Source organism: Budorcas taxicolor, chromosome 6, assembly GCF_023091745.1.
Source record: "Budorcas taxicolor isolate Tak-1 chromosome 6, Takin1.1, whole genome shotgun sequence".
Lineage (NCBI taxonomy): Eukaryota > Metazoa > Chordata > Mammalia > Artiodactyla > Bovidae > Budorcas > Budorcas taxicolor.
In genome coordinates, this window is record NC_068915.1 from 115,339,271 (window position 1) to 115,357,839 (window position 18,569).

General features: G+C 53.3%; 1 protein-coding gene across 1 annotated transcript in view; it reads right to left on the reverse strand.

The window, feature by feature from the left end:
• The window catches only part of HTT (huntingtin), a 125,824-nt gene that overhangs the window by 23,345 nt on the left and 83,910 nt on the right, over positions 1–18,569 (reverse strand). The window contains exons 38-45 of the mRNA XM_052641713.1: positions 16,727–16,849; positions 16,235–16,470; positions 14,658–14,800; positions 9,179–9,383; positions 2,697–2,838; positions 1,047–1,226; positions 553–729; positions 194–270 (exon numbers count right to left, since the gene is read on the reverse strand). Of these exons, the coding sequence (XP_052497673.1) occupies positions 194–270; positions 553–729; positions 1,047–1,226; positions 2,697–2,838; positions 9,179–9,383; positions 14,658–14,800; positions 16,235–16,470; positions 16,727–16,849 (1,283 nt within the window). The remainder of the gene's footprint in view (positions 1–193; positions 271–552; positions 730–1,046; positions 1,227–2,696; positions 2,839–9,178; positions 9,384–14,657; positions 14,801–16,234; positions 16,471–16,726; positions 16,850–18,569) is intronic.

Below are 18,569 nucleotides of genomic sequence, written 5' to 3' on the forward strand. Positions count from 1 at the left end.
ACGCACCCTTCTCAGCCACGGGACTAACGCGGCAGAGCGGGTCTGCACTCTGCACACAGACACCAGTAATCTTGAAGGCTCTGTCGAGGCCCATCTGCCACCTAGAACGCACGTCCCTCTCTTGCCCTGTGAGGCTGCGCCCTTGCGAACCCTCGTCTCCACGCCCGCAACGAGGAGCCCGGCCCCGCGTTACCTCTGTGCTGACCCGCTGCTCTGCAGGTGCTCCTGGATGCGGATCAGCTCCTCCGCCGGCAGCTGGGCCGTGCTGCTCTAGAGGAGACAAGACCACGTCAGCGTGTGCGACGCACAGGAGGTCAGAACCACCGTGCTCATCTACAAAACACAACAGCTGCATCCGGCTCCTGGGAGCAGAGGCGGACTGGAAGCGCAGGAAGCACAGATGCCAGACACACGAGAAGGACCGACGCAGCTGTGCTGCACCTTCCCTCGCGGCCGTGAAGACGCCGCCTGTGGAAAAGGAACCGGCCCAGAGTTTCGCCTGCCCTGCCAAGCTTCCGGTAAAAATCAACCCGCAGTGTTATTTCCTAGTACCTGTAAGTTTGCGGCCAAAAGCATTTCCACCCGGCGACAAGCAAGGGTTTCGACCACGCGAGCCAGTGCACGGAGCGGCGTGCACAAAAGCTTGTCCACGTACAGCGTCAGTACGGCGCCCGACTGGCTCAGGTGGATCCCTTCCAGGCACTGGAGAGTTCTCTTCAGCATGGTGGGCTGCAGAGCGAGAGGAGGACAGAGACGAGGGCAGTGGGTTTGCCCAGTGGAAAGAATAGGTTAAAAAAACCAACAGGGGCTTCCCCAGTAGCTCAAGGGTAAGGAGTCCATCCGTCAGCGCAGAGGACACGGGCTCGATCCCTGATCCGGGAGGACCCCACACACAGTGGAGCGACCAAGCCCGTGCACCAACACCCTGGGGCCTCTGCATCCCACACGCCCCGGGCCCGCGCTCCACAGCAACAGAAGCCAAAAGCGCCAACGCTCCATTCTTCAGGCAGAGAAGACGCGCAGCGGCTGGCACCTGGGAGACTTACAGTGGAGAGGTTCTCACAGCGAGACTGAATCGCCTGGATGAAAAGGCCACTGGCGGCGGAGTTCCGATGGACGGCGCTGATGAAGTCCTGCACGGGGGGCTCGTGGGACAGGCTGATCAGGTCTTGAATGTGGTTCACGATGAGCCACGTCAGGTGCTCCGAATCATGCAGGTTCTGGCACTGAGCACAAAGCCAGCAATGAGAGGCCCCCGTCCAGTGGACACACATGGCGACGCCAAGAAGAGGCCAGGACAGGCAGGGAGGAGTGCGCCGGTTCCAGACCGCAGCCCTCACTGAAAATGCCCAGTGTCTGGACAGCGACACTGACGAGGGCGAACACGTCACAGAGCCTGACTCCCACCCCGCCCCCAACAACCAAACACCGTGGCCGTGACCCCCCTTCAGGCCCGAGGGACGCGGAGCCAGCAGCACGGCCCCAGGACTGAGGAGTGTGGCTGAGGGGCGCAGGGCACCCAGGGCAGTGGTGGCCGCGTGAGACTCCAGGGCAGGCGGCACTCTGCCGGAGTGCACCCTGCGCCCCCTGCCCTGGGCCTCAGTCCGGCCTCCTGATGGGAGCGCTCCAGCTACTCTTGCCCCAACTCTGTGACGAGTCAGTGGAGAGAAAGAGCTCCCTGTTGACTGTCACAGTCCTGATAGCTTCCAAATCTAAAATATGATGCTTCCTACAGATCCGATGGACCTTAAGGGGAGATATTTCATGTAAGGTTTAGGAGGAGATAAAAAGTACACATTTTAAAATATGTATGCTGCCTTTTCATTAAAATTCCTGATCCTAGGCAGAAATTGCAAAACAAGATACATTTTCTGCCATTGGGTTAATGATTAATACTTTCTATGTGGGATAATTTGATAGTAGTAACATAAAATAAATATTTTTCTTACTGTTCTGTGAAAACAGCATTATATAATTATACCAAATTACTTTAAAAAGTGGAACAAGATAGAAAAACTACTTCAACAACAAGAATGTAAAGCAAAGTGTAAGTATTAACAAACTGCTATCATGGCAGAAAAGAGCTCTGCAGAGGGCGGAGGGGAGCACGTCACGTCTGCCCCGGAGGCGGGCGGCATTCTCCGTCCACCCAAAGAAAGGAGCAAACCTCAACGAGGTGGAATGTTGGGTCCTCTCTGAGTAACAACCATTAAGGTTTAATTTTCTTCTGTTTACTTATTTGGCTTTTGCAAATTTTCTGTGTTAAATAAGAGATGACTATAATTTTATGGTAAAAAAATACTAAAAGAGTCATATTTTAAAAGAATGTCATTCAAACAGGAATCTATTTAAAACGCGGCAATTAACTTCCGAAAACCTTCTCCACAGATTAAAACAGATTTTAATCAGAACCTCACTCAGCCAGATTTGTAGCTTCTTTCCATTATTACTTGTCACTGAAGACAACAAAGGCGCCCAGCGCTGCAAGAGGCCTGAGCAAGTGATAGCTGACCCAGCCTTTTGCAGACGAACCTAAACTCCTGGGACCAGACTCTGAGTCTGATTTCTCACTATAGTCAGGAGCAGGATTCAAATTTAGTTTCTCACTGGCGGAACGGTGGGACGGCAGCAGTCAGTCAGTAGCAGCATTACCTGCATGAACCCCTGACCCCCACAGCCAGCATTTGCACACTTACGACGTAGTCGCAGAAGAGAATGAGGGCGCCTCTCCGCACGATCTCTCTATTGCACATCCCCAGCTTGGAAGCCACGTCGGGATCCTCGTCCTCTCCAGACATCTCCGGACTCAGCGACTTCGTGCTGGACAGGCTGCGTCTTCTAGAAGGAGCAACAGAAGCTCTGACGGCGCTTCTGAGGTGGCAGTGGGCTTACTTTCACAACACTAAAGATGATTATTGCCCCGTCCCAGTTCTAACAGTCAGTTTACTTTAAATACGGCCACAGCAGAATGATGTGTGTAAGGCCACTCTTAGTGATCTACTCCTGAGCTACGGGATAAACCACACGTGGAAAGCTAAAGAAAAGACTTAACAGGCAGGAAACTAAACTTGACTGAAGGCCGACTCCACCCTGCAGATACACTTCCGTGCTCTCATTTCATTGGCGGCATCTGATCTCACAGCTACAGCTTCTGGAAGGCCCTGAAAGCTGTCAGGATCCAGAAGAAAGTCTCCCCACGCCCACGTTTCACTCTTCAGTTACCAGCCTAAACATGCCTGCAGGGTCCATGTTATCATGGAAACCCCAACTAAAAGCTTTTCTGAAAAATTAATTCTTCACCAGCGAAGGTTATTTCAGTTCACATTTACTTCTCACCGTGTTGTTATTCCCATTACGAACAGGTGGGGTCTGCCCGGCTCCGCTCCTTATTTGGGGGATGCGTCATCACAGGCTTGTCATTTGCCTACGATAAGGCATACGAACTAAGGCACAGGCTTATCATATGACTCCGATAAGGCATCAATGATGACGGACTCTGAGAGTCTCAATTCTGGCCACCACTCTTAAAATGCAGCAGTTCCTATGCTAGCAAACTGACTCGAGGGACAGTCAGACAAGCCCCTCGCCTCATCGGCCAAGGCTTAGCAGAGATGGAGACGACATCAGGACTAGAATATTCTGAAATGTGTCAACTTTTCCTACGAACATCTCAGCGTTTGGACGAGAACTGGCATAAAAAAATTCTACAGGTAAAAAAATAAAAACTTTAATTACCATTTCTGTTCTTCAACGAGTCAATGGATAAGCGGACGTGCACACAACGCAAAACGGTGCAGCAATCACAAGCAGCCAGCTCCGCTGTGTGCAACATAGTGACTGAACCTGGACTGCGCTGAGCTAAGTGGCAGAAGCCAGACTCAGAGGGTTCACAAGGCATTCTGCAACAGGCTGCACGCAGAGACGGAAGACGGAGCGCGGTCACCGAGGCCGCGCGGGGGAGGGGTGACGGCTCCGGACATGGGAGCGCCTGCTGCGACGGCACTGTCCCAAATCTTGCTTGTGGTGGGCGACCTGACCTCACTGGGCACAGATGACCATTCACTGCACTGCAAATTATATGTCGACAGAAACCCTTCCTTTGTCAATCAGCCCTCCTGCCAGCCCCAACATGACCTGCATTCAAGCTCTAACTCTGTTCCGCCATGGTACAGCCTTAAGGGAAAGAGCCTCTGAAGATGGAGCGGAGAATGTACAATTCAAATATTAGCGGTGGACACAGAGAAAGTCCAATGTCAACCCAAACTTGGTCCCAGGTTGTAGGAGGGCAAGCGCCCAAGACAGATGCTGCCAGCTAGTGATAGTGAACGATCTTCCCAAATAGAAGATGACTGCATATGCAGGACCAGCCCACCTGACAGTGGAAAACAAAGGATACGCCCATGAGGATGCAGCCCCCCAGATAAGGAGCAGAGCAGAGCAGAGCCGAGCCCACTGTGGCAGCCAAGGGTACTTCCAGGACGCATGGCCTGGGAGCCCGGGCTCAACTGAGAGCCGGCGTGTACTGGGCTGTGAACAGAGCCTCGGTGACAATCTGATGAAGCACTGCTATATCCGCAGAGTATACATGCAAAAAAAATGGCTTGTACTACTCTGTATCCCAAACTCTAGTAATTCACTTTCACCTTTTGGAAGTGGACATGCGTCCTAACCACCAGACAAGGACACCACAAGAAAGGCAAACGACAGCACAACATCCTTGATGAAGACAGACGCAAACATCCTCAACAAGGTACCAGCAAACCGAACGCAGCAGGACATTAAAAAGATCCCATATCACACAATAAGCGGCATTTATTCTAGAGATGCCAAGGACGGTTCAACATCTGTAAATCAACCAATACATCATGTTAACAAAATGAATAAAAAATATACGATCATCTCAACAGAAGCAGAAGAAGCACTTAACAAAGTTCAACATTTTTTTATGATTAAAAAAAAACAACCTCTCAGTAAAACGGGTACAGAGAGACCACACATCAACACAACAGAGGCCATTTTTGGCAAACCTACAGCTGACATCGCATGCAATGGTGAAGAGCTGAAAGCTCGTCCTCTAAGATCAGGAATAAGACAAGGGTGCCCGCTCTCACCACTTTTATTCAACACAGTATTAGACATCCTCGCCGTAACAATTAAGCAAGAAAAAGAAATAAAAGGCATTCAAGTCAAAAAGGAGCATAACTTTCAACTACTTCCAAGTAACATGGTACTACACATAGAAAACCCTAAGGGGTCCACTAAAAACCTGTTAGAAGCAGTAAACAAGTTCAGTAAAACCTCAGCATACTAAATCTACACATGGAGTCCCCTGTGTACGAGTGAGCTCTGTCCTAAGCCCAACAAAGTCGGCCCAATTATTCAACTAACACAATCAGCTCTGTAAGCCCACTGTATTGTAACAGGCTTATAAATAGCTTTCACACAAATGGCACATTAAAAAACATACAAAAAAAATAAATCTTACAGTATAGTACCCTGAAAAGTACAGTACAACAGCTGACACACAGGGGTTGGCCCTGAGTGAACAGGCAAGAAAAATTAGTGACTGGGCAGGGAGAGTGGGTGGGAGATGGCAGAGTGGAAGGATCGTCAGCAAGAGGAGACAGAGGGTGAGATGGAGTCTCACTCATCCTGATGTGGATGGCACAGGTTCCAGTTCCTCGCTGGATTCAATTATATCTACTCTCTTAAAAAAAACGATCCAGTGATGTCTGGGCAGTAGCTCTTCTCCTCTCATCATGGACGATACCCTGGTCTTAAAATAAAGACCCTGTACCAGGACCCTACACAGTCCCGCACAGTACCCAAAGCACAGCCGTCTTAGACGACGCACGCACGCAACACTGCACACCAGACACATGGGCCTTGTGCGACTCAACACGCGAACACACGTCTGCATCTTTGAAAGCTCACAACGCGAAGGGCTGTATGTAGGGGACTTACTGTATACAGAAATCCGTGGCATTTTCATACACCAATAACAAGCTATCAGAGAAATGAGTGAAACCCCATTAACAATTTCATCGAAAATAATAAACTAGGAATAAATGCAACCAAGGAGGTGAAACTTTGAGACGCTGATGAAAGAAACACGAACGAGTGGAAAGATACTTTGCTCGCAGATTAGAAGAATTAATACTGTTAAAGGGCCTTCCAGGTGGCTCAGAGGGAAAGAACCCACCTGCAAGGCAGGAGACGCAGGTTCAATCCCTAAGTCGGAAATATCCCCTGGAAAAAGAAATGGCAACCTACTCCAGAATTCCTGCCTGGGAAACCCCATGGACAGAGGAGCCTGGCGGACTACAGTCCACGGGGGTCACAAAGAGTCGGACACAACTGAATGAGTAAACAACAACAATATTGTTAAAATGCCCATAACACACAAAGCAATCTATAAATTCACTGCAATCCCTATCCAAATTCCAGCGGCTTTTTCACAGCACTTGAACAAAAAATTCTAAAATTCACACAGAACCTGTAAAAGACTCTTCTTTCTCACAAGCTTGAGAAAGAAGAACAGAACTGGAGGTATCATGCGCCCTGATTTCAAACTACACTACAAACCTACAGCAATCAGAACAATACGGCACTGACCTAAACCCAGACACGGAGGCCAAGGAAACAGCAGACAGAGGGCCTAGCAATGAACACACACTGATGTGCCAGTTTAGGCTATGACAGGTGAAAATAAACAAGCTGGGGGATCACGTATGCACGCACGTATGTTAACCTGTGACTGCAGGCAAGTTACTTTACTTCTCTGGGCAAAGTAGTTTTCTCATCTGTAATAAACATGCGTTACTAGAGGTTTTAATAACTTATTATAACAGGAAGCCCTTAGAACAATACCTGGCACTTGGTGCTATATACATAAAAGTGACCTTTTACGTATCACCTTTCAGTATCGCTTGGTGATCTATACGTAAAGGGCCTTTACCAAGGTATCATCATTGCTTCTATTATCAGGGTAATTAAATCACTAACTCATGTTAGTCCTGGGAATACAGTGAGGGCCCTTGTGGGGATAACATTCTGAAGGGAGAGAGAGATGGAAACCAAACTGTCACTCAAATAAACATCTAATTACAGTTTCAACACATGCCAGAAAAAAGAGGCAAAGGCTGGAGTGAGAGCAGATAGTGTGAGACTTCACCAATCAAAGAGAAATCACGAAGCTTTCCTGAGGAAGCGAAGACTGAGCTAAGAACCCAGGATGGACGGCCTTTCTGTATCTGCTAATATATGGAGAGAAATCAGGAAAATTTAAGTTCGACTGTAAAAATCTGGCAAAAACTAAATCAGTATCACAAACCTGAGGCCTGTGCCTCAAAGCCATCCGTTCTCACTAACTCTAGATAACGCTCTGTTTCATAAGGGGTGGCCCACGCCCTTTGACCTCTCACCTGGAAACTCTCTCGTGTCCCCATTTCCCATGACTCTGCTTCCCTCCAGCGCAGACCTCCTCCTGACCACTGTCTGGAGCTGCTCTCTAAAGGCCCTTGCCCATCTTTTTTCCTTCACTTCTATTTTGAAAACTTTCAAACCAACAGAAAACCTGAAAGAATAACTCAGTTAACAGCCACAGACTCTTCACCTAGATTCAGCTCCAGTAAGCCGCCACTCTTGTGCTCAGGCACACGCACACACTCACTGCACGCGCACACACTCTGCACACACACATGTAGTTTGGGGGCTGCTAGATTCAGCTCCAGTAGGCTGCCACTCTTGTGCTCAGGCACACGCACACTCACTACACAGGCACACACTCTACACATACACATGTAGTTTGGGGGGCCTGCACCATTCAAGAGCCATCTGCAGGTCAAGAGACAGCACCCCTAGACGCTTCGGCAGGTGTCTCCCCCAGAAACTGCTCATAAGCAAAAGCACGGAGCAACGAGGGCTTGCTCCAAGGAGCACGCCCACTGTTGGACCTGACGGCCGGGTGCTCAGGAGTTGGGGTGCCAGCCTCTGGTGTTCCTGCCGTCGCCCCAGGACGAGCCTGGGGAGTCTCACCACGTCCTCCCCATCATACCAGGCAGGCCTAGGTGGGGAGGGGCCTGAGCTAGCTGTGAGGACCCACGGGTGTGAGGCGGGCAGACAGAAGGGAGATAGCACCCACCACAGGGCCTCGGTGTGCAGGGCAGGCCCCTCAGACCAGACACCGGCAGCCCCAGGAGCCGGGCAGAAATGCAGAGTCCCGGGCCCCACTCTCTGGGTGAATCAAACCTGATTTGAACAACCCCCCCAGGCGATTCACAGGCACAGTGAAGAAGCTCTCAAGGAAGAGACTCTGACTTTCTGTTACTGACTCACGGCACTGAAGCCACTATGGCGGGCTTAAACTGTCCTCGAAGCACATCAGACACTCACTGTCTGCTCCCCCGGCTCGCCGTGAGCACACGGAGGGCTGGAAACACTGACTCCTCCTCCGCACACCCCACGGGCACACAGCATAGGGCGGGTAGGCACCTGAGCGTGCGGCCTACCGGCACAGCCTCGCGCCGAGTAGAGAGGGGCTGACCTCGGCCCTGCAGCCTCCTGTTTCCAGAGCTTTCTCTCCTGGGGGGCTCTTGAGTCTTCCAGAAACACTGCCCTGGGGACTCAGTTTTGGGCGGGGGTGGGGAGGGGCAGTGATCAAAGCTTTCATCTCCACATACGCACACATGGCTGGGCAAGGGGGCCCAAAATCAGAGTCAGACCTGAAAACTTTTTACAAAAAGAAGGCCACCCACAATCACATGCTTTCTAAGTCTTTCTGAACGACAAAAAATAAGGTAGTTTTGAAACGCGGCTAAATAATGACTGCATTATCTAAGAATAACCAGAACCACATTTAACTTATGACAAAGTTAAGATGTTGCAACATGTCTGGCTCTGGAACCAATTTAAGAACAAGAACCCAGCAGGAGGGACACAGGACAAGAATGGCCCATAAGATGGACCGGTGTCAAAGAGCTTGCAAGGAAGTCACGTGTGAAAAGCAGCAGCTCTTTTGAATGCCTGCAGTCAAACCACATTTCCCTGCAACGGTGTCCAGGAAAGAAAGAGGGATGGGCAGCAGAGACTTTCAGCGCCTCGGGAAGACCAGGCCGAGCTCCGGCCGCTGCGAGCCGCGCGCAGGAGCCGGGCGGGCCTGCCGGGGGAGCGCACGTACCTGGGGGTCTGCTGCACCTCCGCCCACCAGCGGTAGTCGGTGTGGCCGACGAGCAGCAGGATCTGACACCAGAGCAGCACCAGGGCCGGGTGCGTGGGGACCATGGAGCGCACCCGCGCGTTCAGGCTCTCCAGGCTGTAGAAGCCGCCGTCCGCACCGTCCCTCAGGAGCCTCGAGGCAGCGGCAGTGATCCTCCGGAACGTCCCTGGAAACAACCCGGAATAGAGCGGATTACGGGGACACGTCTGTGCTGCTCCTCGCGGCCCAACGCTTCACAGGCTTGTGAAGCTTTTACACCAAAGGGGTACATGCAGGGCTCCTTCCTACATTCACACGTTCAGGACACCTGGCACTTAGGAAACTCCAGCCTGACAATTCGCTTCCTTAACTGAGTGGCCACGGAAGCGGGCGCCCCACCGTACCCTCCTCCCCAGAGAGACCAGGCTCTCCAGGGGCTCCGAGCAGGGAGCCTCGCTGATGCTGACAGTGGACGCAGCACCACAAAAAGGGCAGCAGCCCCTACGTGGCCTGCAGTCAGGCCACTGCAGCCAGGACAGCCCAAGCCACAGCCCTGAGGGCGGGCAGGGTGCGGCCGTCCTGCAGGCTCCAGCAAGCTGTGGGCCGGGTTGCCCCCACGCCCACCATGGCACGACCACCCGGGCGGGCTGGCCAGGCAGGCAGGCATCTGCGCTCGGCCCCGCACATCAGCAGCAGCCCCAGGCAGGCTCTGCTGCAGCTTCCCCACAGCGTCCTCCTTAGGGCCCAGATCTCCCCCAGGGCAGAGGGGATTCACGTTTTCCTCTAGCCCACCTCGGGATGGACACAAAGCCAGCTCCACATGCCCCGCCCCGCCCCACCCAAGACGCACCCACCCGAGGGACTCGACTTTCTCCACAAAAGAGAAATGCTACTTTGGCCCACACATAGAAGGGAACACAAGCCCATCTGAAGACACCGGAAAGCAAGCTGGGCCTGCAGGGAGGCAGCGAGGGGGGCAGGAATGCAGCCCACGGCTGGGCAGGGGTCTGCAGGGAGGTGGGAAAGGGCAGGCGACGGGACGACTGGACGACACAGTGAGTAGCAGGGAGCCTCACGGTGGCCACAAGCCAGACCCAGCCCTGCCCGTGGCAGAGCGATGGGCACTGTCGCTCGATGCCGGCGCCCCCTGCTTCCACCTGGGCAGCCGGTTTCCCAGCGTTTGGAAAGTGGAGACCAGGTGCCTTCTTGTGTGTTTGCACCAGATGGAATCCGACACAGGCCAATGACTGTGGGGTTCACTCCCCTCCTCTAACACGAGGGATAACAAAGTGAAAACACAAGGCCATTACTCAGACTGGTTCCTATTTTAAGAAATAACACCTGAAATGGGCAAATTCAAAGGTTTCAATTTTCACTGAGGGTGAGATTATTGTCATTGTTTAAGCAATGCAAAAACAAAAATTACCAACTTTAGATGCTAAAGGTACCTTATTTATATAAAAGTACAAGATGATTTAATTTTATCTCAAAACCAATCAACACAGTAATTCTGCCCCCTAGTGTCTTAAAAGAAATGGCGTCGAAATACACGAGGAGCTAAAAACGAGACGTTAATACACACCCATCACCGTTTATTTACAAATACTGACAGTACACGGTGATCAAAACCATCCCCAAGGAAAAAAAGGCAAAATGGCTGTCTGAGGAGCCTTATAAATAGCTGAGAAAAGAAGAGACGCGAAAGGCAAAGGAGAAAAGGAAGGATGTACCCATTCGAATGGCGAGTTCCGAAGAATAGCAAGGGGAGAAAAAAAGCCTTCCTCAGCGATCAGTGCAAAGAAATAGAGAAAAGTGACAGAATGGGAAAGACCAGAGGTCTCTTCAAGAAAACTAGAGACACCAAGGGAACATTGCATGCAAAGGTGGGCTCGATAAAGAACGGAAGCAGTATGAACCTAATGAAAACAAAAGATACTAAGAAGAGGTGGCAAGAATACACAGGAAAACTGTACAAATAAGATCCTGATGACCCAAATAACCGTGACAGTGTGATCACTCACCTAGAGCCAGACATCTTAAGAGTGCAGAGGCAAGTGGCCTTAAGAAGCATCGCTATGAACAAAGCTAGTGGAGGTGATGGCATTCCAGTGGAGCTACTTCAAGTCCTAAATGGTGATGCAGAGTACATCACGCGAAATGCAGGGCTGGATAAAGCACAAGCCAGAATCAAGGTCGCCTGGAGAAAGGTCAATAACCTCAGATATGCAGATGACACCACCCTTATGGCAGAAAGTGAAGAGGAACTAAAGAGCTTCTTGATGAAGCTGAAAGAGGAGAGTGAAAAAGCTGGCTTAAAATTCAACATTCAAAAATCTAAGATCATGGCATCTGGTCCCATCACTTCATGGCAAAGATGGGGAAAAAATGGAAACAGAGAGAGACTTTATTTTCTTGGGCTCCAAAATCAGTGCAGATGGTGACTGCAGCCATGAAATTAAAAAACACTTGCTCCTTGGAAGAAAAGCTATGATAAACCTAGACAGCATATTAAAAAGCAGAGACATTACTTTGCTGACTAAGATCCACCTAGTCCAAGCTATTGTTTCTCCAGCAGTCATGTATGGATGTGAGAGCTGGACCATAAAGAAGGCTGAGCCCCAAAGAATTGATGCTTTTGAACTGTGGTGTTGGAGAAGACTCTTGAGAGTCCGTTGGACTGCAAGGAGATCCAACCAGTCAATTAGAAGGACTGATGCTGAAGCTGCAGCGCCAATACTTTGGCCATGTGAAGAGCTGAATCATTGCAAACGACCCTGATGCTGGGCAAGACTGAAGGCAGGAGGAGAAGGGGACGACAGAGGATGAGATGGCGGGATGGCATCATCGACTCGATGGACTTGTTTCAACAAGCTCCGACAGATGGTGATGGACAGGGAGGCCTGGCGTGCTGCAGTCCATGTGGTCACAGAGTTGGACACGACTGAGTGACCGAATGAGGAACAGTAAGGACCAAGTGAACAATCTCCAAAGACATGAGCTGCGACACCCAGGTGCCCCGATGCCTGGCCGGGGCTCCTGAGCAGGGCACAGCTGCTCACACTCCACTCCACATGCGGTGTTCAAATTTATCCAAAATTAGGTCAAATAGAAGCACTTCAGCCACAGCAGCGGCTTCCAGAGCCCACGGGCCACGTGCAGCCAGAAGCAGCTGGGTTGGCGCAGACACAGAACCCCTGCTCGCTGCAGGAAGCTGGCTGGACGGCGCTGCAGCAGGTCTGAGAGTACCTTGCTGGCCTCTGAGAAAAGGAAGAAGGTTAGAACAGCAGGGGAGCGAACACCTTGCCGGGCACAGAAACCCCTGGGTGTGGTGAAGGCCGCAGAGTACACTGCTCTTACCAAAGAAGGTGGAAAGCAGCCCCCTGCCATGCACGGGGGTCAGACACACACCAAAAGACGGCCAAATACGGAAGTGACCGGCATGCTAGAAGCAGCGGACTCTTCAGCGGCTTAATAACCCTCTCAACTTCACACTCGCTGTGGCGGGTTGGTGGGGCATAGATTGCAAGATCCTCCGAAAGAAAACTGTTTCCGTGTTAAGTAAATAAGGTGGCTTGAAGCTATAACCCATTATCACAAACTCTGGCCACACCCCAGGGCCAAGGGCGCTCGCAGTCACATGGTGCGGCTGAGGAGGCATCCCGCCCCATCACTCTCGGTCCCGCCGCCTCCCAGGCCCTCTGGCCCTCGCTGCTCTCAGGAACTCTCCAAAGAGCCAGCTCCTTCTCTTCCAGGCCTCAGCTCTGCGGCTGGCGAGGAGAGCCTGCCCTGTGCTGCCTGCCACTGTCTTGTTTCCTGATCAGGAGAAGTCAGGACCCTCGGCGGCATCTCTGTGAACTGCCTGAGTCATGAGACCGACAGCTGCAGAGGCAGGAATCGCGTCAGCTCTACTGACCACCTCACGCCCAGGCCCGGCCCGGCAGCGGGTGACTCGGCACCTCTTTACTAAGCGAGAAAAGGCTGACGATGGCAACGACCTTCTGCTTTAACGGTACATACCTGCCTGTGTGCTTTAGTTTGCATTAAGGTGATATACACACGAGTGGGATTTGAACTCATGTGTATATATCGCTTTGATGCAAATTAAAAACCTTGTACCAGAGAAGTATTTCTGATTCCCACCTCTCTGAAGGCAACTTCTCATTACTCTGCCTTCAGTTCTGGTCGCTTCCTCCAAGCTCACCCCGATGCGCTCTCGTCACCTGCAGCAGACCCTCAAGGTGCTCTGTCTACTCCGCTTACGGCCGTTGTTTGTTGTTCAGTTGCTGAATGGTGTCCAACTGTTCGCAACCCCATAAACTGCAGCACGCCAGGCCACCCTGTCCTTCACCCTCCCCCGCACTTTGCTCAAACTCATGTCCACTGAGTCAGTGATGCCCTCCAACCATCTCATCCTCTGTCACCCCCTTCTCCTCCTGCCCTTAATCTTTCCCAGCATCAGGGAAAGATTTTCCAGTGAGTTGGCTCTTCTCATCAGGTGGCCAAAGTATTGGAGTTTTAGCTTCAGCATCAGTCCTTCCAATGAATATTCAGGACTGATCTCCTTTAGGATGGACTGGTTTCATCTCCTTCCAATCCAAGGGACTCTCAAGAGTCTTCTCCAACACCACAGTTCAAAAGCATCATTCTTCGGCATTCAGCTTTCTTTATGGTCCAACTCTCACATCCACACATGACTACTGGGAAAGTCATAGCTTTGACTATACAGACCTTTGTTGGCAAAGTAACATCTCTGTGTTTTAACACACTATCTAGGTTTGTCATAGCTTTTCTCCCCTCGCTACTGGAAAGTAACCCCCTCCCGCAAAGGAAGGCTGTCCAAGTTCTCAGCGGGCCCAGGGTGGCCGGGTCACCCAGGGGTGCATCCGTTGCTCAGAGGACTCATGCAGCCCTGAGACCACAAGTCAGAGGCCCTCCCTCCTGCCATGGGGAAGGAGCCCACCAGAGAACAGAGCCAGCACAGAAAGAGCTGAGACACAGAAATACGCCACGTGGCCACAGAATGAAGTGCACCAGAGGCCGCCACCCAAAGAGCACCCACTCCCACACTCCCAGATGTGCTGCAGGTCTGGGCCAAGCTTTCCTGCTGTTTGTGTTTCCCGAGATTAGAACTGCCTTTCGCTTTTCTTGCCGAAAAAAGAAAGACATGCCTGTACCCGATAACTAGCAAGACTACTGCTTTTGCAAACGCTCATTCCTCTTGAAAAACTCAGGCTGCTTCCTCTGCCTGCTACAGGGCAGGGGCTCTGTGACGTCTCTCTCACTCTCTCTCTCGTGCGATGACTTTCAAAATTCACGATCATATATAAAGGCCTCTCCGAATCTTTAGCGGAAGAGAGGCCTCAGATTCACGTCCGCACAGCAGAGCTGGCTCCGCGCTCACCTGCGCGCGGGCAGGGCGGGGGACACAGACGCTCTAGCCAGACCAGCGCGGCGCACCTACCCGACTTGAAGATGTGGATCAGACACATGAGCAGCGTGCCCAGCTCCTGGCAGTAGAAGGCGTGCTGCTGCTCGCTCACCTCCACCCTCAGCTGCTTGGTGACGACGTCCTCTAAAAGGATGCCAGCCAGCTGGAGCAGGAACCTTCAGAGAAAGGGAGACGCGGGGGGCAAAGCAGGTGGCTGTTACAGGGCGCTCCTGGGAAGTGCGCCCGTGAACACAACGCACACGGTGGACGCAGGCAGAGTCCAACACAAGTGAAGGAAAACAGCGAAGCGTCCGTCGCTCAGCCATGCCGACTCTGTGCAACCTCACAGACTACAGCCCGCCAGGCTCCTGTTCTTAGGATTTCCAGGCCAGAGTATTAGAGTGGGTTGCCATTTCCTTCTCCAGAGGATCTTCCCGACCGAGGAATCAAACCCGGGTCTCTTGCACTGCAGGTGAATTCTTCACCGTCTGAGCCACCAGGGAAGCCCAGTAAGACGAGAGGGTGTTTAACACCACCCCTCTGGATGAAGGCACTTGACCTCTCCGTGCACTTGACCTCTTTCCTCTCTAACAACATGTGATAACCACATCACCTTTGAGGGAGTGTCAGCAGGCTAAAGTGGCCTGTGGTGTTCCTTCAAGGCTTTCAGCCATCAAACAGGCTGATGCCCACCACAGGGCGCTCCTGCAGCCTGCACCTCAGCCACTCGCCTAACCGCGACGGCGAGAGCCACCAGCTGTGTGCTGACCAGGGACAAAAGAATGCTGCGCACATACCCCCGCCTCATCTCCACGACGACCTCTACCTACGGCCAACCAAGGGTGGCACACGGGCAGCACGCTGGCAGGAAATGAGCTCCCAGGACACGCTCCGTGGGCTCTAACTCGGCGCGCACCCGAGTCCAGCAGGGGAGGAGGCACACTTGTCTAACAGCAACTCTGTACAGTGCCCGAGCAGTGAGCGCAGCCTCCAAGGGGCTTCCCAAAATCGACACGGGCAGACATGATTTGATGCCACAAATACACTGAAGGGGCTTCCCAGGTGGCTCAGTGGTAAAGAATCTGGCTGCAATGCGGGAGATGCAGGTTCGATCCCTGGATCAGGAAGATCCCCTGGAGAAGGGAATGCCAACACGCTCCAGTATTCTCATCTGGAGAATCCCACGGACAGAGGAGCCTGGTGCGCTACAGGCCACAGGGTCGCAAAGACTCGGACACGACTGAATGGCCAAGTGCACACAGGGATACGGAGGGGGGCGCGGCAGAGCGTGCACCCGGCAGGGAGCGGGATTCTATCGCCCACGGTGTCAGGAGGGCAGTACACAGCGGGGAGGAACAGAAGTGGGTCTTTTTAGTGGGTCTTCCTAGGTTTTCCAATTCTCTGCAGGCAGCGCACCCACCGACTACTCTGGGCAGTCTTCAGAGGGTCTGATTCAGGACCTGACTGAGCCTGCAGAGGGGCAGGACCAAGGGCCAGAGACGAGGCTGGCTGGGCAAAGAGAACACACCGGCTCCTTAACCCACCTTGTCGGTCTTACGGCTCCGACACCACATGACCACCTAAGGTCGCGGACTAGACGAGGCGCGTACCTGGCAAATGTTTCTTCTGGGAGGTTCTTTGTCTGTCCCCCTTCGCTGAGCTCCTCCGGGGCTGAAGCACTGTCCCCATCTCTCAACCTACTGATTGTCGAACAGGAGACCAAGTTCGGAGAGAAGGAGAGCTCCTGGATGCGGGACAGGACGATGTCCTCGGTCGACTGGGAAATCAGCACCCGCAGGATGGCCAGAATGCCTGATACCCACAGTTGGACCGTGCTCACCACCGCCTGGGGACAGAGCGGGGGAGGCGCTGCTGAGGAGGACAGCCAGACTGCCCCCGCCAATGCCAGTTACGAAGACCCCCGGCTTGACAATGGCCCCCAGAGCCCCTGTCTCACTGGTTCTCAAAGTGCGGCCCAGACCAGCGGCCTCAGTGCTGCCTGGGAACCCGTGAAACAGGCAGTCTCCACCCCCAGCCCTGCAGATGATCCCCAGGCGCACCAGGTGGGGGACCCAGAATGCCACCAGGAGCCAGGTACTCACCAGGGTGTCTGGGGTGACGAACATACTCCGTAAAAGCATGTCCACGGGGCGCAGGGAGGAGGGGGCCAAAATCTCAAACAACGTGTTCAGCACTCCCAGGGCCTCGTGAGAATCAATGTGCACCTGTTGCAAGTGAATGTCGCAGATGTGTCCCCGAAAGCCAGCAGAGAAAAGGCCAGCACTGCCCTCCATGCGAGGCGTCTCACGGCCCGATGACCTGGACCATCCCATCGTTCCCACCCCCCAAAACTTCCATACGACCCAACGTCAGCTGTGAACCAAGGAAACAGTTTCTTAGAACAATACCGTAACAGCTAGATTTTTTCCCCACAGTGGAAATCTTTTCCTTTCATTTAGATTTTCACTAAATAAACCAAATATGCTTTCTGCAAAAATTCAAATAGGTACAAGTATGAGATTTAATCAGCTGAGCCCACGCGGCCTGACACAGCCCCACGGCACCAGGGACCGGCCCCTCCCGCGTCTCTTCCTGCGCGCGCAGCTCACCCGCGTCTCTTCCTGCGCGCGCAGCTCACCCGCGTCTCTTCCTGCGCGCGCAGCTCACCCGCGTCTCTTCCTGCGCGCGCAGCTCACCCGCGTCTCTTCCTGCGCGCGCAGCTCACCCGCGTCTCTTCCTGCGCGCGCAGCTCACCCGCACGGGCGTCACGCTCTCTGTCTTCTACCTCCTTTCACTCTCTTCACCTGCACTCCACCCCCACCCCACCACCGAGTAAACAGCGTTAGCAAATTAGTACAGTTCTCTTTAACTTCCTCCACATTCCTATACCTGTAGAGAAGTTTTTAAGTTGTTTCGAAAAATCGTATTTTGTCTCTTTTTGTTCCATTAAAAATATGATGAACGGATTTCAAACCTTAAGCTTACTTTTAAAGCAGGCAGAATGGTCTGGATCAAGTCTGCACACAGCGCACTCTCCAGCTGCCCCGCCGCTGAGCCAGTCACCAGTGACGGTGCACACGGCAACGGCTGCGGAAGTGCCTTCTCTCCTAGGTTTCAAACACTGTGCCGCCTGCTCCTCCGGCCCCCATCCCCGCCCCCATCCAGTCAGCAGGGCCCCTCATGCCTCCCAGGGCTCGGCCGCCTCCTAGTGCCCCCGCCCCCTCAAGCCTGACCTCCAGGCTGGCACCCCAGGGGTTTGCTTCAGCCTCCTCAGGGACCTCCTGCTCTCCCAACCCAACATGCCCGGATGAGGCTCCAAGCTCCCCCTGAATCCCGCTCCGTCCAGGCGGTCCCTAAGCCATCGCCTCACTGCCACTGACCTGCCCCTCCTCTCATGCCCACCGAAGCCATCAGCACAGCTCACGGGTTCTGCTTCTGAGCTGTGTCCAGTGGGCGCCCCTTCCTGTCCCTCTGTCCCCATGCCCAGGTCCACGCAGGCCCTGAGCTGTGAACGGCTCTCTCCGCTACCCCCACCCTGACCACCTGTTCAGCTCTCAGATTCACCCTGCCCTCCTTCTTCTGAGCCCCCTGAGGGCTCCCACACGCCCCCCCCCCCCCCCCCCCCCCGCCACCCCCCCAGAGAGAGCTTCCCCAGGTGTCTGCTCAGGTCACCCTCACGTCCTTCGAATCCCCAGGAGCATCCCCCCTCCATGACCCTCGTCGGACACTACAGACAGTCACCAGGCCCTCTGCTGGCTGCCCCCCCCGCCCAAGTATAGCATCCTCTGGGGCCAGGAGGGCAGGCGTGGTCATGCGGGGACGTGCGAATGCACCCCGTGCCGTGCCCCTGGCCCACAGATTGCCCTGCACACGGCGCCACTGGTGGGGAAGGTATGCTGGGTGTTCACCCCGCACCGCGGCCTGCCGCCTCCTCAGTGTCTGGGG